At 43.0% G+C, this 25983-nt stretch overlaps 1 protein-coding gene across 2 annotated transcripts; it reads left to right on the top strand.

The window, feature by feature from the left end:
- Window positions 1-20352: 20352 nt before the first annotated feature.
- On the top strand, window positions 20353-25266 carry CCL23 (C-C motif chemokine ligand 23). 2 transcript variants are annotated; one of them, XM_032163030.2, is made up of 4 exons: window positions 20353-20503; window positions 23930-23989; window positions 24465-24579; window positions 25016-25266. In XM_032163030.2, exons 1-4 carry the CDS (start codon window positions 20428-20430, stop codon window positions 25125-25127), a joined length of 363 nt encoding a protein of 120 aa, XP_032018921.1. In that variant the 5' UTR covers window positions 20353-20427; the 3' UTR covers window positions 25128-25266. The 2 variants fall into 2 exon arrangements, with proteins under 2 accessions (XP_032018921.1, XP_032018920.1); XM_032163029.2 differs by having other exon boundaries at window positions 24414-24579.
- Window positions 25267-25983: the final 717 nt, after the last annotated feature.

Here is a 25983-nt window from a genome sequence, read left to right as displayed (position 1 = left end):
ATTGCATATAAGAATTTTACAATGAAATTGAAATTGTACACAACTTGTGAAAACATGGGATATGACTTTTTTTGGTATGATCCCACGTAGGGAGAAAGCAAACAGGGAAAAAAGATAAAGACACATCTAAGAGTGTTATTGTGGGATCGATCACAGGGGATTTTTGCTGACTTCTTTTTGCTTAAATATTTTCAAAATTTCTCCATAGTGTTGCTTTTTTAATAGTGAATGATGGTAAAAGTGTTTGCTTTGTTTTGCTTTAGGAAGAAGGTGCCAGAGGCTTACTGTTTGCTTAAACACACAGAAGGCCCTATGCATCTTGTTTGCAGCTGAATCTCCAGTGCCCTACCCATGGTATGTATTCAATACATATTTACAGAATAAATGAATGAGTAAATGAGTGAATTAAAAAAATGAATAAACAGTGTTAACTGAACAGACGGAAGGGATAAAGCAGAACATGTGGTCTCCAAATTTTATTTGTTCATTCTCTGTCCATTGTAGGCTAGAATGGGGATAATTCCCAAAGATACGAAGAAATCGGAGCCCAAGATGGGTGGCTTCTCAGTCCCTTGACTTGGATGAAGTCCTCTCCATCAGCTGAGAAAACACATGGTAGAGATTGATGATCTTTGCAGATTCTTGAGAGGCAGACAGGTTGTGGAATATTGAAGATGAGAAAATAGCAACCAGCTTTCCAAAAAAGGAGGGGGAAAGAAAATAGACGATAGACTCCATCAACTTCAGAGTGGTCAGCTGCCTCTAGTCTAGTCAAGATTCTACATATACCTATACAATTCTTTTTTTTTTTTTTTGAGACAGAGTCTCGCTCTGTTGCCCAGGCTGGAGTGCAGTGGCGTGATCTCGGCTCACTGCAAGCTCTGCCTCCCGGGTTCACGCCATTCTCCTGCCTCAGCCTCCGGAGTAGCTGGGACTACAGGTGCCCACCACCACGCCCAGCTAATTTTTTTGTATTTTTAATAGTGACGGGGTTTCACTGTGTTAGCCAGGATGGTCTCGATTTCCTGACCTTGTGATCCGCCCGCCTCGGCCTCCCAAAGTGCTGGGATTACAGGCGTGAGCCACCGCGCCCGGCCTACAGTTCTTATTTTTAGAAACCTCTTGTTGGCACTTCAAAAAGGAAGCAGTCACTGCAAGTCAGCATGGTGCAGTTAGGCCGAATCAAGCTGGACCAACCCCATTTCCTTCTCTGGAAGAAATGAACATCTGGGGAAGGGTGTAGACAGAGGGCCTGATAGTCAATGGTCAATAGAAAACACTCTGGAATCAGCCAGGGAAACAATTAAATTCAGGAAACATTGTTAAGATGTTGCTTAACGATGGGCATAGGTTTTGAGAAATGCTTCATTAGACAATTTCATTGTACAGACATCACGTACTTACACAAACCTAGATGGTGGAGCCTGCCACACACCTATATGGTACAGCAATTGCTCCTAGGCTACAAACCTGTGCAGCATGCTACTGTACAGAATACTGTAGGCACTTGTAACACAATGGTATTTGTGTACCTAAACATATCTAAACATAGAAAAGGTACAGTAAAAATAAGGTAGTATAATTTTTGTTTAATGTATTGCTGCTGAACAAATTATGGTATTATAATCTTATAATAAGATGTGTAATAGGCTACACCATCTAGGTTTGTGTAAGTACATGGTGTCTGTATAATGATGAAATTGCCTAACAAAGCATTTCTCAGAATGTATGCCTGTTGTTAAGTGTCATATATGCAGTCTGTCATTGATAAAAACACCATTATGTGGCACATAACTATATACCCTGTTGCATGTGCCAGTGTGCCAAAACAACTTTACTGAAATAAGAATAGTCTAATAAAAAATAAAGCCATAATTCTCCCCATGCCTCCTTCTGCAACTCCAGCCTTTCTCCTTTGAATAGGGGAAGTGGGGCCAGTCAAGCAAGACCGCAGCTCTGGGAGGAGGGTGAACGTTGTTTACCAAAACGTGGGAGGCAGACGATTCAGTAACTTAGATGTGGGAGGCCAGAAGTTGGCACAGACACCCAAGGGATCATATGATTCAACTATACAGCAACGAAAAATGACTGCATGTAAAAATCGGTAACATTTTAATAAGATCTGTTTTATCCATAATATTGTAGAGGCCGGGCACGATGGCTGGTTGGGCGTGGTGGCTAATGCCTGTAATTCCAGCACTTTGGGAGGCTGAGGCAGGTGGATCACTTGAGGTCAGGGGTTCGAGACCAGCCTGGTCAACATGGAGAAACCCCATCTCTACTAAAATTACAAAAATTAGCCAGGCATGGTGGTGAGCACCTGTAATCCCAGCTACTTAGGAGGCTGAGACAGAAGAATCACTTGAACCCGGGAGACAGAGGTTGCAGTGAGCCAAGATGGTGCCAAAGCAGGACTCTGTCTCAAAAAAAAATAATAATAATGATATTGTAGAACTGTCAATTTTCTAGTTTTGATGATCATAATGAAGTTTTTTTTATACGATTGTATATGAAGTTTTATAAGCTTCCCATTGGGGGAAGCTGAGTCAAGATTGCACAGAAACTTTATGTACTATTTTTGCAATTTCTATGTCAGTGTAAAGTTATTTTAAAATAAAAAGTTACCATAAAAGCAAAAGATTCTTTATGACCTGAAAAAATTATTTCCTCATCATTATCATAACTTAAACAGTTTTATTATCTTCAAAATCAATTTTTGGAGTCATAAAGTTGTAATTCAATACCAGGTAATTTCTAAACATTAACTCTATGTGAGATTCATGAGGGTGCCCTGAGACTGGGCTAGAAACAGAATAATCAAGGTGGAACAGGGCTGGGTGTGGTGGCTCATGCCTGTAATCCCAGCACTTTGGGAGGCCGAGGCAGGAGGATGACTTGAGCTCAGGAGTTCACAACCAGCCTGGGAAACACAGTAACACTTCATCTCTACTACAAAATTTTAAAAATTAGCCGGACATACTGGTGCGCCTCTGTAGTCCCAGCTACTCAGGAGGCTGAGGTGGGAGGATTGCTTGAGCCCAGGTGGTCTAGGCTGCAGTGAGCCATAATTGTGCCACTGCACTCCAGCCTGGATGACAGAACAAGGCCCTACCTCAAAAAAAAAAAAGCAAAGTAAAACCACCTGTGAAAAAAGCAAGAGCCAGAATGGGCTAGTTCTTGGGCTGCTCCTCCCCTGAAAACTTAAATTAAGGAGAGAGGCTCTCAAGGAAAGACAAAGAAGGGGCTTGATGCATGGGAAATCACAATTTTGAAAATAATAGCTATCACTTATTCTCCCATGTGGCTTTGACAGGTTACCTAATTTCTCTATGCCTTGGTTTGCTTCTCTATAAAATGGAGATGATAATAACATCTACATTGCAAGTTTGTTGTGATGGTTAAATTAATTAATAAATACATTTAAGCTTATACAACACCACCTGGCACAGAATAAATGCTTCATAAAAATGGTAGTCATGCCAGATTTGTGCTTTACATACATTATTTCTAATCTCACAACTACCCTGCCAGAGAGAAAGCATCAATCTCTTCTTCACAGGTATGGAAACTCATTCAGAGGGTAAATGACACTTGCAGCCAAATGAGTTAGTAATGTTGGTGAAGAAGTTAAGTCTTGGGACTTGGAATTGACATCCTGGTTTCAGGTCTCAGCCACTTAACAATGGGTTAACGCCAACAAGTTCCTTAACCTTACCAAGCCTTGCCAAGTTTATGTTCCTAATGGAACAAGAACATCAACCTCTTAGAGTTTAGGGGAGAATTAAATAACACATTATATAGAAAGCACCTACCAAACTTAGGAGAGGCAAAAATCCACTTCCATTTGCTTAAGATCCCACCTGGACTCAAGAATTAAATTGACATATGATAGATTAATAGGAGAAAAGTACACAAATTTAGTTAATACAAGTTTTACGTGACACGAGATCCCTCACAAGGAACAGAAACTCAAAGAAGCAGTTAGGGTCAGTTACTTATACACTGAATTGGACAAAAAATAGGAAGTGGTGAAATGTGATAAGGCAAAGGGGCTGGGCTGGGTGATTAATTGGGTACAGAAATGACTAAGGTGATAAGGTTTGTTTGTATAGACTTCCCTCAGCTTCAGCTTCCCATCCTTAACAAGAATATTATTTTTCTTTCAGTATAAGGAGGACATCTTTCACATGGGCATTTCATTTCCTGCCTTTGATAAAGAGAATAAAGGTCAAAATAAAGAACGATCTTCTTGCACCTGCTGGGTTCTTTTTTTACATGCCTTTAATTTAAAGTATGCCAGAACAGCGAATTTTGGGTGGCATATTCTTAACTCCTTCACAAATAAAGATCCTTATTTTTTCTCCTACAAAAATAAAGGAGAGTGGATTTGGTCAAGCAAGAGTGAGGTTCCTGGTAGGGATAAAGTGTGAGTGGGTTTATTATTCAATGATGATGAAGAACTTACACAAGAAAAATGGCAGATTCCAGTGGCTGTAGGTAATTTAGTGTTTTGGCTTTAGGTGTGTTTCTTATCTGAGTGAAAGGCATTGCCTCCCATTCTTGGTGCACAGAGTAGCAGGTCTGAGTCTCCTAGAGCATGGCTTAGCCCTGCTTCCACCTTCTTCTTTCCAGATACGGATGACAACATCAGTAAGTGCTGCTACATTACCTGGAGGATCCCATGCAAGTATGTGATACATTATTATCTGTCTAATTCATGATGTGTGTCCCAAGCCCACCATCCTGTGAGTTTCACTCCATTAATCAGATTCCATGGGATGGAGACTGTTGAGAGAAGCACCAACCGTCAGAGCACCTGCCAGGTGTTGCAGACACAGGGAGAGGCAGTGGAGGGCCAGCCTGGGGGCTTTCTGGCATGGGCTGGGGTCTTCTAGGTGGAAGCAGTTCCCAGTAAATGGAGCAGCACGGTGGGGAAGGGAAGGAGAAGGCTGAAAGGAGGCTGCTAGAAGTGGGGTGGGGTGGACTTGGGAGTCCAAGTGAACGGAATCAGTGCTGCATTGCCCAGTAGGCAACCGGCAGGTGCTCAGGGAATCAACAAATAATGCTTTTGAAAGAATACAATATTTGCAACTTCATACACAAAAACAATGATCAAAGTGGCTATTATTTTAAAAAATCAAAAGTCGCTTATACATTCTTATCATTGTTTTTCAGTTAGTATTGGGTATTTGAAATTACATGCTGAAACACAGAATAACCTTTTTAGAGCCTAGGACTGCTCAGGTCTTGCTCTGACCCTCGTAGGAGCTCATCCCTCGGGAAGGAGACAAAAGCCCCCAGATTGACCAGAGACTGGAAGAAAGATAGGATGATCCCTCCTCACCTTTTGCATTCCTCCATTTTTAATCTTTCTACCTCTTGACTCATAATTTAGACACAAGTAAATGTGTTGCCTGCTTGGGTTTGAGGTAAACGTTAGTTCCGGGTTAATTGGATGAGCTGAAACACTCAGAGCATGGAGAGAAAGGATCTAGTCATGGCCAACCACTAATCCCACAGCCCCAGCCACTGCATGGTAGCTGCCCTGCCCTGAGATTAATCCCCAATGATAGATTTTTCCCTGATCTCTTCCACTGTGCTGAATTCCATTCTATTCTGAAGCTTTGCTCTGACACCCTGTCTTTGGAGTATGTGGAGGCTCAGGGACCCAGTGAGCTGTTGGTAGCAATATTAGACATTGACTTGTGAACATGTTACTTGAGCTTTGGAGAAAGTAAAGAAGGATATTGGAAGAAAGCTGTATTGGACCCAGCTGGATCACTGGACTCCAGCAAGTCAGGCTGGAGAGGAGGGAGTTGGCACGTGAAGCACAAAGCTTAGAAGGATCCACGAGGTGGGGACTAGGGCCCCTATATATGGACTTTGGGTGGCCTTGAAATAATATGCAGCATATTAGATATTGATCATTCTGCTCCTTGAAAGTTAGATTGTATGGCCAAACCCCAAACCCAAATATGGATTTCTTACTTCTAGGCATTTGTCTCTCATGGTTCTTTCTATCCATGGAGTTTGCAATCTCCACTTTCTCCTCTGCTTTCTCTCTCCTGCTTTCTTTGTCTGCTTTTCAAGATTTCTGTCAAATGCTACATCTTCTCCGAAACCCCGCTATCCTCCCAGACCAAACTGGCCCATCTCTACCTCCTCTGACATCCCACAGCCTGTGATACCCTCATTCCACATTTATTGGGCACTGCTCCCAGTGCCAGATACTGGAGTAACCTAGACATGTACCATCCCAGCCCTCAGGAGCTTACATTCAAGGGGGTGGAATGGGAAAGGGGGAAATGATCCTCAAGCGAACAAGTATACAAAGTAATTTCCAATGGTAACCAATGCTTTGAAAGACCTTAAACAGGCTACGGTGTGTGGGTTCTTTAGGAAAGGTCAGAGGAGGCCTCTCTAAGAAGGTGACAATTAATCTGAGCCCTGCAAGATGAGGAAGATTCAGCCATAAAACAAGCCAGAGGTAGGAAAGCATCCAGGCAGAGAAACCAGAAAAGGCAAAGGCCCTGGGGTTGTTGTGTTCTCCAAATGAAAAGAAGGCCAGTGTGACTGGAGGTTCAGAGAGAACAGTAGATCTGTCAGAGCCTTGTAAGCCAAAGGTTGTCAGTAGACGGGCATGGCCTGATTTGGGTTTTAGAAAGAGTACTCTGGCTTCAGGACAGAGAACGGGTTTGAGGGGAGCAAGAATTGAAGCAGGGGGACCAATTAGGAGACCATTGCAACAGTCCAGGTGAAAGACTGAACTAAGGCAGGGGCACTGAGAATGGAGAGGAGGCAATAGATTGCAGATATTCTTTAGAAAGAACCAACTCATTGATGGACGCATGAGTGCAGGGGGCAGAGGGGTGCTGCTCACTTGTCCTCTGTCCCTCATTGCCTGGTATGGCAGACACTCAGGGCTATTTTGTAAATTTCAATCCCAACTGCAGTTAACCCAGGGGCAGAGCCTGTGCAGTATTCCTCTCCATGTGTCCAGGCAGTCACCATACTCTTTCCAGCTCCCTGGGTTGCCTCTTCTCTAACAGGGTCCTGTTCCCTCAAATCCTGCCTGGCTGCCAAGGGAGAAGTACAGATCATAAAATTCAACCTCATCCCTCCCCTCCAGATCCTGAGGCTTGGCTTTTACTCTACGGCTTTGTGAAAAGCAGAAGCAATAATCCAACCACATGTCTTCTTAACAAGGAAGTATTTTACTTTTAAATGGAAGGGTGTGGTTATTAAAGGGTCAAAGACCAATTCAAGGCAGGGATGGGCTGGGTAAGTTAAGGACTCTATTCTTTGAATCTTCAGAGCCCCAATTACAGGAAATGTCAGGGCAAAGAAAAGAACAGGAAAGAAAAGGTTGGTAGGAATTTGACAGGTCTGTTTGTGACTGCTTAAGATGATGCTAAGGCCTTTTTGGGAATAGCATTTAAAATTCTAAGGAAATTGAACACTTAAACAAAGGACTTTTAGCAAAGCAATTTTACTTTTCGCAGAGGGGTGTTTCTCCTTGGCCAGTCGCCATGAGAGCACGCTTGAATGAAGGGGCATGAAAGCCTTTATTTCTGATGCAAGTCTTGCTTTTGTACTTTTTTTTCATTGGCCAGGATCGGGTTGTACGCTTTAAACTAATTCTGGTTGGCTAAATATTTGAACTTTTTTGTTTTAGATAAGGTGGGCGTGTAAGGGAGAGATGGGAAAGGGGAAGGAGTGTCTGTAATGAGCTAGAGAGTTAGTCTTTTTTTTCTAGTAAGGAAATGAATGTGAGCTGGTACTGATAACACGTGGTATTGTGGCATGTCTGGGCATATAAAAAAGGCAGAAAGGAAGAAAAAAAGACAAAAAGGAAAAAGGGGTGGGGAGGTACTATGAATTAAAGAATAAAGGATTGATTAGGCTATTTGAAGAGAAACTTCATCATATCTTATAGCCTGAAGCTGACCTGGCCATGCTTTAAAGGAAATGAACCCAAAGAAGGGCTTTGGATTTAAAGGAAATGAACCCAGAGAAGCCTCAAAGGGGGCTTCTCTATCCAGTGCATTCCCAGGAGCAGCCCTAGATGAGGCCACACTGCAGACCACCGCTAAGCTTTTGGCATGAGTCTCATGCTGCCAGGAAGAGAGACAGATGCCTCATGATAGGCATAAATCACAGCCCCTGCATATGTGCCACTGATAGCTTGAACGAGGACAACTTTGGGAGGAAATTATATAGCAGCTTTCATTTTGGTCTCCAGTTGTGTCTTTAATTTTGAGGGCTGGTTCTTCCTCTGCCCCTGTATAAAACTCAAGGCAGGACCCATGATTTTTCTAGTTGCTCTCAACTAATACCAACCAGTCCCTGATATGTGCTAGTACCTCTTGCCTCAGGACCTTTGCACAAACTACTTCCCTTACCTTTGTCTCCCTTTTCCTCACTTTTCAATGTAGCAAACATTGCTCATTTTATAATTCTCAGCTTAAATGCTACTTTCTCAGAGAGGCATTCTCTGGGCCCCCAGTATATTCTTTTCCATTGTGTTGCTTATCACAGTGTATAAGTATATGTTTATTTGTGTGATTATTTCATGTTTGTCTCCAGGAGGAAAGGAACATAATCTTTTTGGCTCTTTGTGTGATACTCTTGGTGCTGAGCAGAATGCCCAGCACATGGTAGATGCTTAGTAAATTTATATTAAATGGATGGATGGACGGATGGATGGATGGATGGATGAGAGGTGGATGGGTGGATGAATAGATGGATGGAGGGGCAGATGGATGGATGGGTGGCAGATGTATGGATGGATGGACAGATGTATGGATAGATGGATGGACATATTGATGAATGGGCAGATGGATGGATGGATATTCTAACAGGAAGCTCTCATTGATTTTACCTTTTGCCTCAAGTTCCAATATGGCTCGGCACAGCACTGTTACTGATCCTGTCTTTATTTAAATGTTTTTGTGTTTTGTTCATTGTGATTTTTTCAGTAGTAATTTTGATTTTTTAAATAGTTCACTAAGATATTACTTATTTTTATTACTGAACTTTTTGGTGTCCCCTTGGCTTTTCGACACAAGGCTAGTGCCTCATTTACCACAATCTGGTCCTGACCTGCCCATAGTAAGCACTTAATGAATGGTAATGATTGTTAAAATAATCACTGTTGTAACAAGAAGATCAAGATATAATAAGACAATCACAAGCTTTAGAGTCAGGCAAACTTGGGCTCCAACCACTGACCTTGGGGAACTTGGGTTCCAACTGCTGACCTCGGGGGTGAAAAAAGCCAGCAGGGCCTGACAAGAGGGGGAAGGCTGGGTACTTCCCAAGGGAGAGGAAGACTTCTGGACACCTCTCAGGTGCACAGGCACGGAGAGAAGCTGAGCACCTTTTGGCCTGGGCTGAGCCTTCAAAGAGATGGAGGAGGTGGTCCCAGTGGGTAGAGATGGGCCAAGTCTGGGACAAAGAAGAAAGAGCGAATTGCCTGAAAGGATTGCACGAATCACAGTGGAGGACACTGGCTCAGGCGTGTATGGGGTCCTGGGGAATAGGGAGCAACCCCTCAGAAAGGAGACTTGCCCAAAGCCGGAAGTCTCCAGGATTCCATAGGGAAGGTAGGAACTTGTACAGAGTCTCAACTCCTCAGACTCTTGAGCCTCATCTTCATCATCCATAGTGACAACTCCACAGTGCCTGAAGCCATGACTACACAGGACCCAGTGCAAAATGAAAGTGTGGGGCCCCTTGTTAAAAAACTACTAACTCCTAAACAATGACGGCAGCAGAGCCTGAAACCAAGAGCAAGGCCCTGTGTAATTGCACAGGTCACATGCCCATGATACCAGCCGTGATCTAGAGCTCACAGCACAGTAGCCACACTGCAGTTGAGGTATCCCAGTTCAGGAGGCAGCAGGAGCAGAGCCCAAGGCTCCTACCCCATCCCCTCACCTCTGCCAGCCCTTGGGAATTTCTCCGCCCAGGATTTAACCCCAGGCCCACTTTCTCTCAGCTCTCACTCATTGTGCCAAATTATGACTCCCAGCCCTCTGGGCACCCAAGGAAGCCATGGGCTCCAGGTCTCAGTGTAGATTTGGTATCAGAGCCTTGGAGAAAACACCAAGGGCTGTTCCACGAAAATTGTGCCGGACACGGCAAGAACTTGAGTGGTTTCTTTGGGCCCTGACAGTCAGGATCTCAGAACTGAAGGAGAGGAGAGTCAGAACCATGAGCACGAAGCCAGAAAGAGCCCAGGAGTGGGGAATGAAAGATTCTTTATACTTTGAGTCTTATGTGACAGAAAGCTCTCTCAAAATTTCCTCGAGCAAAACCAGAAATAGTTTATTAGCTAATAAATTCAGAGTGGATGGCAGGCGTACAGCTCGGGGAAAACCAGCCCCAGGGCATGCAGTTCCACAGGATCCTGGTATCAATGGCATTGATCTTCTGAAGGCAGACCGCAGAACCTTCACTTCCTGAAGGAGCTGCTGCTTTTCTGTCATTAGAATCTGAAAAATCCCTGGGAAGCACCCCAATTGTCTGACTGGGGAGGTAGGTGCACATCTGTTGCAAAGGAGGAGGTACTGTGCTTGGCAAGAGCCTCATAGAACCTAATAGCTACATGGGCAGTTCCTCAGAGAAGAGGGCATCTTTCCAGAAGAAAGGAAGGTGCTGAAAAAAACAAACACATGCCCCCTTCTTTACTTAAAAAGAAAAGACTTGATCACAGAACTTGTCTTAAAGTATTGATAGCCATGCTAAATGTTAATTGTACCCTTGAGCATTTATCCTAGAGAATGAAGACTTACATTCACACAAACAAAAGAGTACATGAATGTTTATTGCAGCATTATTTATAATAGCCCAAAACTGGAAATACCCAGATGTCCTTCAGGGGATAAATGATTAAACAAACTGTGGTTCAACCATATCATGGAATACTATTCAGCAATAAAAAGAGTGAACTATTGGCACATGCAACAACCTGAATGAATCTCCAGAGAATTCAGCTGAGTGAAAAAAGCCAATCCCAAGAGGTGACATACCATACGACTCCATTTACATAACATTCATAAAATGACAAGATTATAAACATGGAGAACAGATTCGTGATTGCCAAGAATTGAGGAAGGGGTGGGGTGGGTGGGAGGGAGATAAGCGTAGCTTATCTCTGTATATTGACGGTATCAATGTCAATATCCTCTACTATATTGTACTATTGTTTTGCAACATGTCGCTATTGGGAGAAACTGGTGTCAAAGTCAAATAAAATATAGAGATGAATCTCTAAATATAAAATGTCTTATTTGGGATGCAAGAGTTGCAATTCAAGACATACACACCGTCTGGGTAGTCTTTAGTATGTCCAAAGACCGAAGAGTAACCTAGAGGTTTTATTAAAAAGACAAAAGTTACATATTGTTTTGCAAGAAAGTTCATTGGCACTAGTAAAGTTTTAGGAAACTGGCAAGTTGTGATTGGTGAGTGATAGCAGTGGGTAAGACTAGTCTTAGAACCACAGCAGGTTGTTTCAGTAACTATTAGATAAGATGGGTTTCAGGATAGCACAGGCTGAGACTTCAGCAGCCAGGCTTGCAGAGGACTACATTCTTGGAGCAATGTTATATGCCCCAGACAGGCTTCCATGCAGAGAATTACATTATTAGACCAATGTCGGTTTCTTTTTTTTTTTTTTTGAGACAGTCTCGCTCTGTCGCTCAGGCTGGAGTGCAGTGGCATGATCTCAGCTCACTGTAACCTCCACCTCCCAGATTCAAGCAATTCTGCCTCAGCCTCCTGAGTAGCTGGGATTACAGGCACACGCCACCACGCCCAGCTAATTTTTGTATTTTTAGTAGAGATGGGGTTTCACCATGTCTATTGGGCTGGTCTCAAATTCCTGACCTCGTGATCCACCCGCCTTGGCCTCCCAAAGTGCTGGGATTACAGGCGTGAACCACCGTGCCCGGCCTAGACCAATATTATATGACCTCAGTGCTTTCTCCCCCTGGCATCTCAACTCTGTTTTAGTTGGGTATGACAAGAATAACCCAATTGTATGGTCAACTTTTACACTGGGTAAAGAGTACACTACCCAGGATCTCTCTGTATTATTTCTTACAATTGCATGTGAATCTACAATTACCCCAAAATAAAAAGTCCAATTTAAAAACATTAATGATCATGCTTATGTGTACATTATTTGTATACTATAGACACATCCAAAATATGCCTCAATTTGATCATTTCCATGCCTTTGTCTTAAATAGTGAGGTCTAGTATCAGAGAGACCTTGGTTCAAATGCCAGCTTTGCCCTTTACTACCATATAGCAAATACTAGCAAATTACTTTATTGCTCTATGTCTCCGTAGCCTCATCTGGAAAAAGAGATAATGACTGTACCTATTTCACAAGGTTGTAGTTAAGATTTAATTATATAATAATTGTAAAACATAAAACAGTAAGTAGCCTATGTCTCATTGCAACTATTTACTATTCTTATTTGCAGTTATAGCTGACTGGGATCTTCTTCCTCCCTTCTCTGCCTTTTGAAGCAGTATACAGTCTCTGTCCTATTTTTGAGACCTGCATCAAACGCTATCCCTTTCAGAAATGTTTCTCTTCATCCCAGTCCAAAGGGATGTATCTGGACCTCCCTTGAAATCCCTATTGGGCACAAAGCCTCCACAGCTCTGGATGGCAGAAACTTCCTCAATCCTCTATCTCTACTCTAACTAGAATAAAGCATCTTTACTAAGATTTATGTAGTCCTTCTGTAACGAGTACCTAGTTTAATTAAAAGCAACAAGCCTCAGCCGGGCACAGTGGCTCACACCAGTTATCCTAGCATTTTGGGAGGTGGAGGTGGGAGGATCACTTCAGCCCAGGAGTTCAAAATCAGCCGGGGCAACATAGCAGGACCCCATTTCTACAAAAAAATTTTTTAAGTTAGCCAGGCATGGTGGTGCATGCCTGTAGTACGGGCTACTTGGGAGGCTAAGGTGGGAGGACCACTTGAGCCTGGGAGGTCAGGGCTGCAGTGAGCCATGATTGTGCCACTGCACTCCAGCCTGGTGAACAAAGGAAGACCCTGTTTCGAAAAAATTTTTAAAATAAAGCAACAAGCCTCTTCTTGAATAAGGAACTATTACTTTTGCATTCAGCAAATTTATAAAAAAGATAAATCTATCCTTATGGCCCAAAGGGAAGATTATCAGTTAGCTTTTGCTGCATCATAAATCACCACAAAATGTAGTGACTTAAAATAGCAAACAGCTATTCTCACAATTCTATAGGTTGGATGGGTAGTTCTCCTGGTCTGAGCCAGCTCAACCAGGGTTTGAAGGCCCAGGATGACCTCTCAGCTGGGACAGCTGGGATGTCTGGGGACCTTTCTCTCCTTGTGGTCTCTCCTCCTTTGGGAGGCTAGCAGAGGCTGGCACACGTGGTGGTATACAAATTCTCAGCAACGAAATATTAATAATGCAAGTATCAATGCACCAGCACTTTTCAGGCCTCTGTTTTCATCACATTTTCTATTGTCTCATTGTCCAAAGAGAGTCACATAGCCAAGACCAGATTCAGTAAGGGAAGGGACTTCCCAAGGGTATGCACACTGGGTGGTAGGAATTATTGCACCCATTTTTGCAAACAGTCTGTCAAAGGAAGGAATTAGTTAAATATTTAAACCAAGATCTAATTTCAAATAACCAGTGTGAGTTAGGAGAAACATTTGGCACAAAACTGAAACCAATTCATTTGACTTGGTATCACCAAATACACATACAGTGGCTGGTACACAGGAATGGTCAGAAGATATTTAAGGGACTCCATCTCTGTGCAACCCTAGAGCAGTTTCAATTGCATGGCACAGCGCAGACTTTAGCTACAGGCCTCTTTAAGGAGATATTGTTTGGATTGGTTTTGTTTCTCTAAAAAGGACCTGGGCCCAGTCCTTACACAAGAAACAAGAAGATGAGTTGGCAGGCTCTGTTATTCGCCTTATCGCTTAAATTGGATAAAAGAGTCAAGACTCACCGCTTAAGAAGAAAGTTTTTCTCACGTAATAGGCCATTTAAGATCATGCACAAGGATTCCCAGGCAAGATGCCTGAATAGGAACAGCTCTGGTCTGCAGCTCCCAGTGAGACCAACCCAGAAGGTTGGTGATTTCTGCATTTCCAACTGAGGTACCCAGTTCATCTCACTGGGACTGGTTAGACAGTGGGTGTAGCCCATGGAGGGCGAGCAGGAGCAGGGTGGGGCATTGCCTCACCCTGGAAGCACAATACAGTCTTACAAGCCTACTCTGGACCAAGCAGCTGACCCCTTCTTCCAACCCCCTTCTCACTATCTCTTTTGCCTAATAAATACGGTGGGCTATGTAAAGCTCAGGGCCCTTGTCCACTAGAGGCAAAGTGGCCCCGACCCCTTCTTCCAAATATATTCTTTTATCTCTTGTCTTTTATTCCCATGTTCACCCCCTTTGTTCAGTACCCCCTAGGTATGTATAAATTACACAAGGGGTCAGGGAACTCCCTCCCCTAGCCAAGGGAAGCCATGAGGGACTGTGCTGTGAGGGACAGTGCTATCCGGCCCAGATACTCTGCTTTCCCCACGGTCTTCACAACCCACTGACCAGGAGATTCCCATGGGTGCCTACACCACCAGGGCCCTGGGTTTCAAGCACAAAACTGGGCGGCCATTTGGGTAGACACTGAGCAATCTGCAGGAGTTTTTTTATACCCCAGTGGCACCTGGAACACCAGCAAGACAGAACAGTTCACTCCCCTAGAAAGGGGGCTGAAGCCAAAGAGCCAAGTGGTTTTGCTCAGCAAATCCCACCCCCACAGAGCCCAACAAGCTAAGATCCACTGGCTTGAAATTCTCACTGCCAGCACAGCAGTCTGAAGTCTACCTGGGACATGCAAGCTTGGTGGGGGGAGGGGTGTCCACCATTACTGAGGCTTGAGTAGGCAGTTTTCCCCTCACAGTGTAAACAAAGCCACCTGGAAGTTTGAACTGGATGCCAAACCCACCTCAGTGCAGCAAAGCCGCTGCAGTCAGACTGCCTCTCTAGATTCCTCCTCTCTGGGCAGGGCATTTCTGAAAGAAAGGCAGCAGCCACAGTCAGGGACTTACAGATAAAAGTCCCATCTCCCTAAGACAGAGCACCTGGGGGAAGGGGTGGCTGTGGGTGCAGCTTCAGCAAACTTAAACATTGCTGCCTGCCAGCTCTGAAGAGAGCAGCAGATCTCCCAGCACAGCACTCAAGCTCTGCTAAGGGACAGACTGCCTCCTCAAGTGGGTCCCTGTCCCCCATGCCTCCTGACTGGAAGACATCTCCCAGCAGGGGTCAACAGACACCTCATACAAGAGAGCTCTGGCTGGCATCTGGCGGGTACCCCTCTTGGATGAAGCTTTCAGAGGAGGGAGCAGGCAGCAATCTTTGCTATTCTGCAGCCTCCACCAGGGATACCCAGGCAAATAGGGTCTGGAGGGGACCTAAAGCAAACTCCAGCAGATCTGCAGAAGAATGGCCTGACTGTTAGAAGGAAGACTAACAAACAGAAAGCAATAGCATCAACATCAACAAAAAAGATGCCCATACAAAAACCCCATCTGAAGGTCACCAACATCAAAGACCAAAGGTAGATAAATCCACGAAAATGAAGAAAAACCTTTGCAAAAAGGCTGAAAATTCCAAAAACCAGAATGCCTCTTCTCCTCCAAAGGATCAAAGGATCATAATTCCTCACCAGCAAGGGAACAAAACTGGACAGAGAATGAGTTTGATGAATTGACAGAAGTAGGCTTCAGAAGGTGGGTACTAACAAACTCCTCTGAGCTAAAGGAGCATGTTCTAACCCAATGCAAGGAAGCTAAGAACCTTGATAAAAGTTTACAGGAACTGCCAACTAGAATAGCCAGTTTAGAAAGGAACATAAATGACCTGATGGAACTGAAAAACACAGCATGAGAACTTTGTGAAGCATACACAAGTATCAATAGCCAAAGTGATCAAGTGGAAGAAAGGATATCAGAGATTGAAGACCATCTTGCTGAAGTAAGGCATGCAGACAAGATTAGAGAAAAAAAGAGTGAAAAGGAATGAACAAAACTTCCACGAAGTATGGGACTATGTGAAAAGACCAAACCTATGATTGATTCGTATACCTGAAAGTGACAAGGAGAATGCAACCAAGTTGGAAAACACACTTCAGGATATTATCCAGGAGAACTTCCCCAACCTAGAAAGACAGGCCAACATTCAAATTCAGGAAATACAGAGAACACCACAAATATAGTGCTTGAGAAGAGCAACCCCAAGACACAAAATCATCAGATTCTCCAAGGTTGAAATGAAGGAAAAAATGTTAAGGGCAGCCAGAGAGAAAGGTCTGGTTACCCACAAAGGGAAGCCCATCAGACTAACAGTGGATCTCTCTGCAGAAACCCTACAAGCCAGAAGAGAGTGGGGGCCAATTCAACATTCTTAAAGAAAAGAATTTTCAACCCGGAATTTCATATCCAGCCAAACTAAGCTTCGTAAGTGAAGGAGAAATAAAATCCTTTACAGAGGAGCAAGCCTGCCTTACAAGAGGTCCCGAAGGAAGCACTAAATATGGAAAGGAAAAACCTGCACCAGTCACTGCAAAAACATACCAAAATGTAAAGATGATTGACACTATGAAGAAACTGTATCAACTAATGGGCAAAATAACCAGCTAACAACATAATGACAGAATCAAATTTCACACATAACAATATTAACCTTAATGTAAACAGGCTAAATGCCCCAATTAAAAGACACAGACGGTCAAATTGGATAAAAGAGTCAAGACCCATCAGTGTGCTGTATTCAGGAGATCCATCTCACGTGCAAAGACACACATAGGCTTAAAATAAAGGGACGGAGGAATACTTACTGAGCAAATAGAAAGCAAAGAAAAGCAGGGGTTGCAATCCTAGTCTCTGATAAATAGACTTTAAACCAACAAAGATAAAAAATGACAAAGAAAGACATCACATAATGGTAAAGGGATCTATGCAACAAGAAGAGCTAACTATCCTAACTATATATGCACCCAAAACAGGAGCACCCAGATTTATAAAGCAAGTTCTTAGAGACCTACAAAGAGACATAGACTTCCACACAATAATAGTGGAAGACTTAAACACCTCACTGTCAATATTAGACAGATCAACTTGACAGAAAATTAATAAGGATATGCAGGACTTGAACTCAGCTCTGGGCCAAGTGGACCTAATAGATATCTACAGAACTCTCCACCCCGACAGAATATACATTCTTCTCAGCACCACACAGCACTTACTCTAAAATAGAACACATAATTGGAAGTAAAACACTCCTCAGCAAATGCAAAAGAACAGAAATCATAATAAACAGTCTCTCAGACCACAGTGCAATCAAATTAGTACTCAGGATTAAGAAACTCACTCAAAACTGCACAACTACATGGAAACTGAACAACCTGCTCCTGAATGACTACTGGGAAAATAACAAAATTGAGGCAGAAATAAAGATGTTCTTCGAAATCAATGGGAACAAAGACACAAGGTACCAGAATCTCTGGGACACAGCTAAAGTAGTGTTTAGAAGGAAATCTATAGCACTAAATGTCCACATCAGAAAGTGGGAAAGATCTAAAATTGACATCTTAACATCACAATTAAAAGAACTAGAGAAGCAAGAGCAAACAAATTCAAAAGCTAGCAGAAGACAAGAAATAACTAAGATCAGAGCAGAACTGAAGGAGATAGAGACACAAAAAACCCTGCAAAAAATCAATGAATCCAGGTGCTGGTTTTTTTAAAAGATTAACAAAATAGATAGACCGCTAGCCAGACTAATAAAGAAGAAAAGAGAGAAGAATCAAATAGACACAATAAAAAATGATAAAGGGGATATCACCACTGATCTCACGGAAATACAAACTGCCATCAGAGAATACGATAAACACCTCTATGCAAATAAACCAGAAAATCTAGAAGAAATGGATGAATTCCTAGACACATACACCCTTCGAAGACTAAATCAAGAAGAAGTTGAAGCCCTGAATAGACCAATAGCAAGTTCTGAAATTGAGGCAGTAATTGATAGCCTACCAACCAAAAAAAGCACAGGACCAGACAGATTCACAGCCGAATTCTGCCAGAGGTACAAAGAGGAGCTGGTACCATTCCTTCTGAATTTATTCTAATCAATGGAAAAAGAGGGACTCCTCCCTAACTCATTTTATGAGGCCAGCATCATCCTGATACCAAAACCTGGCAGAGACACAACAACAACAAAAAAGGAAATATCAGGCCAATATCCCTGATGAACATCAATGCAAAAATCCTCAATAACATACTGGCAATTAAAAAGCTTATCCATGGCTTCATCCCTGGGATGCAAGGCTGATTCAACATATGCAAGTCAATAAATGTAATCTATCACATAAACAGAACCAACGACAAAAACCACATGATTATTTCAATAGATGCAGAAAAGGTCTTCGATAAAATTCAACAACACTTCATGTTAAAAACACTCAATAAACTAGCATTGATGGAACATATCTCAAAATCACAAGAGCTATTTATGACAAACCCACAGCCAAAATCATACTGAATGGGCAAAAGCTGAAAGCATTCCCTGTCAAGAAATGACAGTATGTTGTGTAATCAACATACTGATTGGTGAATATTGTGAAATCTATTCCTTATTTTCTTTCACTAAAAAAAATACATCTAATACTGTGTCAGACACCTCTGTACACCACTTCCATTCTATCAGCTTCATCTCTGACTCTAGCCACCACTACAGCAGCCAGTTGCACACAGACTCTGCCCAGCTCAATATGGTATAATCTGACAGCACCTCACCTTGTCCATCATGCAAATCCCTCTTTTCCTGCACCGGGGATTCTCTGATGCTGAGGTATAAGAAGCACATAAGGATCTGCTCAATACTCAGGCACGTACAACCTGGAAGTCTGGACAACTACTTCCTACCGCACCTGAGTTTATGTCAATGAAGTAACTTTTGGAAAGCCTTAGGGATGAGAGCTGGTTGCCATGGGAGCCAACCATGAGAGGATTGGAACTTTCAGCCTCTACCCCCAAACTCCAGGGAGGGGAGAGAGGCTGGAGATTGATCTGATCACTAATGGTTAATGATTTAATCAATCATGCTTATGTAATAAATCTTCCATAAAAACCTAAGAGAATAGGGTCTAGAGAGTTTCCAGGTTGGTGAACTTGGAACAGTGTTCAGTGGAGGCACTGAGAAGATGGCACACCTGGAGAGGACGCAGAAGCTCCAAACCCACTCCCCATGCCTTGCCCTATGCATTTCACTGACCTGGCTGTTCCTGAGTTGTATGCTTTATAATATAACCCTGTAAGTAAGCTGTTCTTCTGAGTTATGAGAGCTATTTTAGTAATTATGGAATCTGAGGAGGGGGTCTTGGGAAATTCTGATGTGTAGCCAAGTCAAACAGAAGTTGTGGGTAACCTGGGGACCCACTATTTGAGATTGGCATCTGAAGTGTTGCCAGTCTCATGGGACTGAGCCCTTAACCTGTGTGGTCTATGCTAACACCAGGTAATCGCAGAAGTGAAGCACTGAGAATAGTAGTAGAGAATAAATGGGAGTTTTCTTTTGAAAGAATAATAAGATTCTGGCTATATTTTTGGAAGTAGGGCCAAAAATACTTACTAATGAATTAGATATGGGGTATGAGATAAAGAGAGGAGTCAAGGATATCTCCAGACACTGGACGAGGAATATTCCTTTCCAGAGACTAAGCGCAGGGCTGAGAAGGAATGCGGGCTACCCCCACAAGGGGACATTTTAGCTCCCATGTGCTCATCCTTGCTCTACACTCTCCCCATTATATTCTAGAGTAGCTCAGCTTATGCTAGACAATCATGCTGTGCAAGTACACATCATGGGCTGTACATCACGGGATGTCGTATGAGCTGTGTTTACCGGCGGAGATCACAGCTCTACAAGTTGAAGTGTTCTCTCTGGTAGTCCCCATGTGTGCAGGCTATTTGAGCATCTGAAGGTGGTTAGCTCCTGAGGAAAAAAAAACTCCACTGTTTAGAGGATGAATGAATCTCCCAGAGGGAAGGATCCGTCATAAAGTATTTGCTCTCTCTGCCTGTACTTATTGGGACAACTCGGGAAGTCCACAAGGACAGCCCAAGTCATCTTTGTCGTCTACTTCCTGTTGCATTCTCAGCCTTGTTTCCTTTTTAGAAAGAGCCTGTTAACTATCATAAGTCAAAAAACAGCATTCTGACCTCTGTCCTGTAACTTCCTCATCCTCCTCTTCTTATAAATACAAGGGCAGAACTGGCATCCAGGGGAGCCAGGAAGCAGTGAGCCCAGGAGTCCTCTGCCAGCCCTGCCTGCCTACCAGGAGGATGAAGGTCTCCGTGGCTTCCCTCTCCTGCTTCATGTTTGTTACTGCCCTTGGATCCCGGGTCCAGGTCACAAATGGTGAGTCCAGTGAGCTTTCTCCCAGATGACCAGGTTCATGGTAACTCAAGCTCTGCGGCAGAGACACGTTGCCCTCCTGTACCTACTCTCCAGCCCAGACATGGTCATGGTACTCATTTAAAAGCAGGGCCAGAGTGTAGACCTGGTTCTGTCTGCAGACTTTGGACCCTGGGAGGGGAATATACACATATGGCTGGTCCAGTGTAGGGCCAATTATTTCCCTTTTCACAGCAAAAATTATTTGATACCTTCCCTTAGCAGACATAAGACTATTAAGTGCTGGATTAAAAGAAGTGTAGTAAAATTACAAATTTGTAGAAAGAAGCATAGAATTGTATGATGCTAAAACTGTTACATACCATCTAGTAGTATCTATAATACCATTTTGGAGAACAAATGCAACCAGCCACACAAATGACTCAACCAAGTCACCTAACCGTCATGGTTTTTTGTTGAACAAATGCACTTCTACTACTTCCTATGTACAGGGCAGGCACTGTTCTAAGTGTCTTACAGATATTAACACATCAATTCCACCTAACAACCCTGTGGGATATGCATTAGATTTTAAAAAATGCAAATTTGTTACTTTTGTAGGGAAAAAACAAAACATCAATTTTTATATAGTTTTTCATATTATTATTATTGACATTTTACAAATGAGAAAACTGAGGCACAGAACCTTAGATTACTTGGTAGATCACACAACTATTAAGTGGTGGAATTAAAATATGAGCTAATTAGGAAGTAGTTATGGAAAGACAAGGCCATTTAAGATCTTTTTTTTTTACCTTACCCAAACCATATTGAGCATATTAAAATATACCCACGTCTCATTACATGTAATTCATTTAATGTAACCATATAAGAAATAAGTTGAAAACACTGGAAAGCAATTGGGGGACTAATTTGGCAGCTGAATCGTTATTGCCAAGTCTTTATGTTTCAAAATGTTAAGTAAATATCAACTTTAAAGCCAGCTTTGAAATTATTAATAGTATATTTAATATAATTGTTAAATTATATTAAAAGATATTTAATATAGTCATTAAATTATATGAAAAGTATATTTATTTTTTAAATATATTAAAAGTATACTTATATATTATATTAAAAGACACATGCTCATGTATGTTTACTGCAGCACTAATCACAATAGCAAAGACTTGAAACCAACCCAAATGCCCATCAATGATAGACTGGATAAAGACAATGTGGCACATATACACCACAGAATACTATGCAGCCATAAAAAGAAATGAGTCCATGTCCTTTGCAGGGACATGGATAAAGCCAGAAACCATCATCCTCAGCAAACTAACACAGGAACAGAAAGCCAAACACCACATGTTCTCACTCGTAAGTGGGAGCTGAACACTGAGAATGCATGGACACAGGGAGGGGAACATCACACACTGGGGCCTGTTGGGGGGTGGAGGGTAAAAGGAGGGAGAGCATTAGGACAAATACCTGGTGCATGCGGAAGCCCTAGATGACGGGTTGATAGGTGCAGCAAACCACCACAGCACATGTATACCTATGTAACGAACCTGCATGTTCAGCACGGGTATCCCAGAACTTAAAGTAAAATAAAATTATATTTAATTTAATTAAAAAAAGAAAAAGTATATTTAATAGTTATCACATTTAAAATACATTTAATATAGTTATTAAATTATATTAAAAGTAAATATTTATTTTATTTTATTTTATTTTGAGGTGGAGTCTCATTCTGTGGCCTGGGCTGGAGTACAGTGGCACAATCTTGGCTCACTGCAACCTCTACCTCCCAGGTTCAAACAATTCTCCTGCCTCAGCCTCCCTAGTAGCTGGGATTACAGGCACATGCCACCGTGCCTAGCTAATTTTTGTATTTTTTTTTTTTTAGTAGAGACAGGGTTTCAACATGTTAGCCAGGCTGGTCTCAAACTCCTAACCTCAAGTGATCCTCCCACCTTGGCCTCCAAAAGTGCTGGGATTACAGGCTGAGCCACCGCACCCGGCCAAATTTTAAGGCTAGCTTTATTCTGTGATATAGTCAATTGTGGAAATAAACTAACTTTAAGGATTAAAATTAAAAAGAAAGGAAAAACGTTTAAAGCTTAGTTTCATTTGCCTAACAAGCATAAGGCACCTCCACAATCCCATTTCCAAAGCACTTGGCACTAGATGAATTTTGGAATGCAGAATTTCCCAGGTTTTAAAAAGTTAATATGATATGATGCAGCAATTCTATTTCTGGGTATATATCCAAAATAATTCAAAGCAGGTACATGAAGAGATTTTTGTACACCCATATTCATAGCAGCATTATTGATGATGATAACCAAAAAGTAGAAGCAAACTAAGTGCCCATCAAAAGATTAGTAGATAAACAAAGTGTGGTTCATACATACAATGGAATCTATGTGGCCTCAAAAAGTAAGGAGATTCCCTTGAATGTTGAAGTAAGAAAAAATAAAAATTTAAGTAACGAGATTCTGACACATGCTACAACATGGATAAACATCAAGGACATTATGCTAAGTGAAATAAACCAGTCACAAAAGGACAAATAGTGTATGATTCCACTCACATGAGGTACTTAGAGTAGTCAAATCCACAGAGACATGACACGTAGTGGTTGTCAGGGATTAAGGGGAGGAAGAATGGGGAGTTGTTGTTTAATGAATACAGAGTTTCAGTTTCACAAAATGAATGAACGGCGGTGAAAATTGCAGTTATTTGAATGTATTTGATGCTATTGAACTGTATACTTAAAATAGTTCAAATGGCAAATTTTATATATATATATATAACCATGATTTGAAAATCATGGTTTATATATATATATATAACCACGGTTTTTATATATATATATATATATAACCACGATTTAAAAATGATTTAGTAGAAAACTTAAACATATATTGATGGTACTTATCCCTGATGAGGCCTGGGAACAGTATTTTAATCAAACACAGCAATCTCCTCTAACAAACACATGAATATTTCTACTAACTGGGATGAAAAATGACCATAATAGCTTCACTTCACTTAAAGGGATACTGTGCCACCATATGTGCTGATGAACACCTCTCTGTTTCCAGAGCCCTGTGGATTCCAGAAATGTGTAGAGAGACTTGCAGACTGTGTCACATCATGTAGACATTCCATTAACCGAACCATGTTAGATTTTGAGGTTGCTTTTAGTATTGCAGAGTCAACACAATGTTTTCATGTCTACATTTTCAAAAGTTCCCTGAAAAATCTTAGGGCCCTAAAGGAATAAATGGGCCAGGAGGCAGGCCTAGAACCCAGACAGGTGGTGGTCCAGCTTCAGAGCCTCTCTGCCTCAGCAGGAGGATGAGCAATGGGGTGGGTGGAGATGCTGAAACAATGCTGCCGCCCAGTGATTTCCTTCCCTGTCCTGTCTGTTTCTTCCAGATGCAGAGACAGAGTTCATGATGTCAAAGCTTCCATTGGAAAATCCAGTACTTCTGGACAGTAAGTGATCAGATATGGCATATATTTAAAAGCAGCCAGCAGGTGCAGGTCTGCACTATGGGATCCATTGTCCCTGTTTACAGAATGGGAGGAGAATGAGAGGGTCCTGAGGGTGGTGAACATCCCCAAGGAAGATCAGGATGGGCTATGGGAACCCGCTCCATAGATGCCTTCTCTGTTGCCCTCTGGCTGCCCCAAGAGTCTGCTCCTTTGGGGGAGAAGGTGCTCTCTGATGCCTGCAGGTGTCTGCAGATGCCTTCCCCTTCTGGGGGAAATGCTCTTGGTCCTGCTGTGGCCCACCCTGAGTGCCCTCAGACACACAGCTCAACTCTGGTGAGGGTCTGAAGCAGGGAGATGCCAGCAAGTGCTGGTCACAGAGGAGGAAACATCTCTTCTGAGCCATGTGCCTTCTCACCCTCCACAGTGCTCTGGAGGAGAAAGATTGGTCCTCAAACGACCCTTTCTCTTGCTGCAGGATTTCACGCTACTAGTGCTGACTGCTGCATCTCCTTCACCCCACGAAGCATCCCGTGTTCACGCCTGAGGAGTTACTTTGAAACGAACAGTGAGTGCTCCAAGCCGGGTGTCATGTAAGTGCCAAGCTCACCAAACATGTGTTGAGGGAGAATGACTCTGTAGCATCTTGCAGGGAGGACCTGATAGACAGGTGTCCATCAGGGCCCACCCTCTGGATCCTGCCAGGTATGGGGGAGCTGTGTCCTTATGAGGATCCTGCAGGGCATCAGGGATGAGACACTCCCAGGGGAAAAATGGTGGGGAAGGAAGAAGAAAGCAGGCACAAGTCTGCCCAAGGATGCTCCCATGAGTCACTAAGGAGTCCCACAGGCTGAGGGGGATCTCAAGAGGACACTGGCCCTGAGCTGTCATCAGCAGAGAATGAAAAAAAAAGAAAAAAACCTGGCTATATTGACTGGGAAATATCTGAGGGGCAGGGAGGATGGGGTCCCCTGTCCCCATGTGCTGGACACACCTCAGTTTGCAACCTTTCTCCCCCTTGTTCCCTAGCTTCCTCACCAAGAAGGGGCGACGTTTCTGTGCCAACCCCAGTGATAAGCAAGTTCAGGTTTGCATGAGAATGCTGAAGCTGGACACACGGATCAAGACCAGGAAGAATTGAACTTGTCAAGGTGAAGTGACACAAGTTGCCAGCCACCAACTTTCTTGCCTCAACTACCTTCCTGAATTATTTTTTTAAGAAGCATTTATTCTTGTGTTCTGGATTCAGAGCAGTTCATCTAATAAAGAGTTTCTCACTTTTTTTGTGAGATAGCGTCTCTGTCACCCAGGCTGGAGTGCACTGGTACATCTTGACTCACTGCAGCCTAATCTCCTGGGCTCAAGTAACCCACCTACCTCAGCCCCACAAGTAGCTGTGAAACAGGATGTTAGGACAGAGAAAAGAGACATACAAGGTGGGGAAGCTCGACAGCAACGTAGGTTTATTGGACAGAGAAACCTGTGGAGGGGGAGCACCAGCGAGTGCTGGAGCCCCTGTCCTGCGTACAGACTGGGGCAATTATAGGTCTGGACAGGGGAGGTGGGCCAGTGTGGCTGGCTGCCTGGCAGGATGTAATAAGGGAGGCATTTCCTGCAGTCAGGCGGTGTGGCCTGGGATCTGCTTGGCAAAATGCTTTTCATGGCCGAACCCCCATGGAAGTTTCCTTCCTGATCAGGGTGTACAAAATGGCAGGGGTTTACTTGATGGCATCACTTGGGCTAACACAGGAGAGTTCTGACTCTCTCACAGGACTTGTGACAGGGGTGTGGCGCATTTGCAAGGCTGCTGCACATTCAAATCCCCTATGGGAGGGGGAACATGCAGACAGGCAGGTGCAGGAGCCAGGGTGAGAGCTTTTGGGCTCCATCCCCATGGCAGCATCTAGGGGGTGTTACAATTAATGCTCTTTAGCATTAAAGAGCTATTGATGGCTATTCCACTCAGTGGAGAGTCAGGGTGACAGCCTTTTATATTC

Source organism: Hylobates moloch, unplaced genomic scaffold (assembly GCF_009828535.3).
Source record: "Hylobates moloch isolate HMO894 unplaced genomic scaffold, HMol_V3 SCAFFOLD_10, whole genome shotgun sequence".
Taxonomy (NCBI): domain Eukaryota; kingdom Metazoa; phylum Chordata; class Mammalia; order Primates; family Hylobatidae; genus Hylobates; species Hylobates moloch.
Note: the sequence above shows the minus strand (reverse complement) of the source record. Positions and strands in the feature narration are given on the sequence as shown.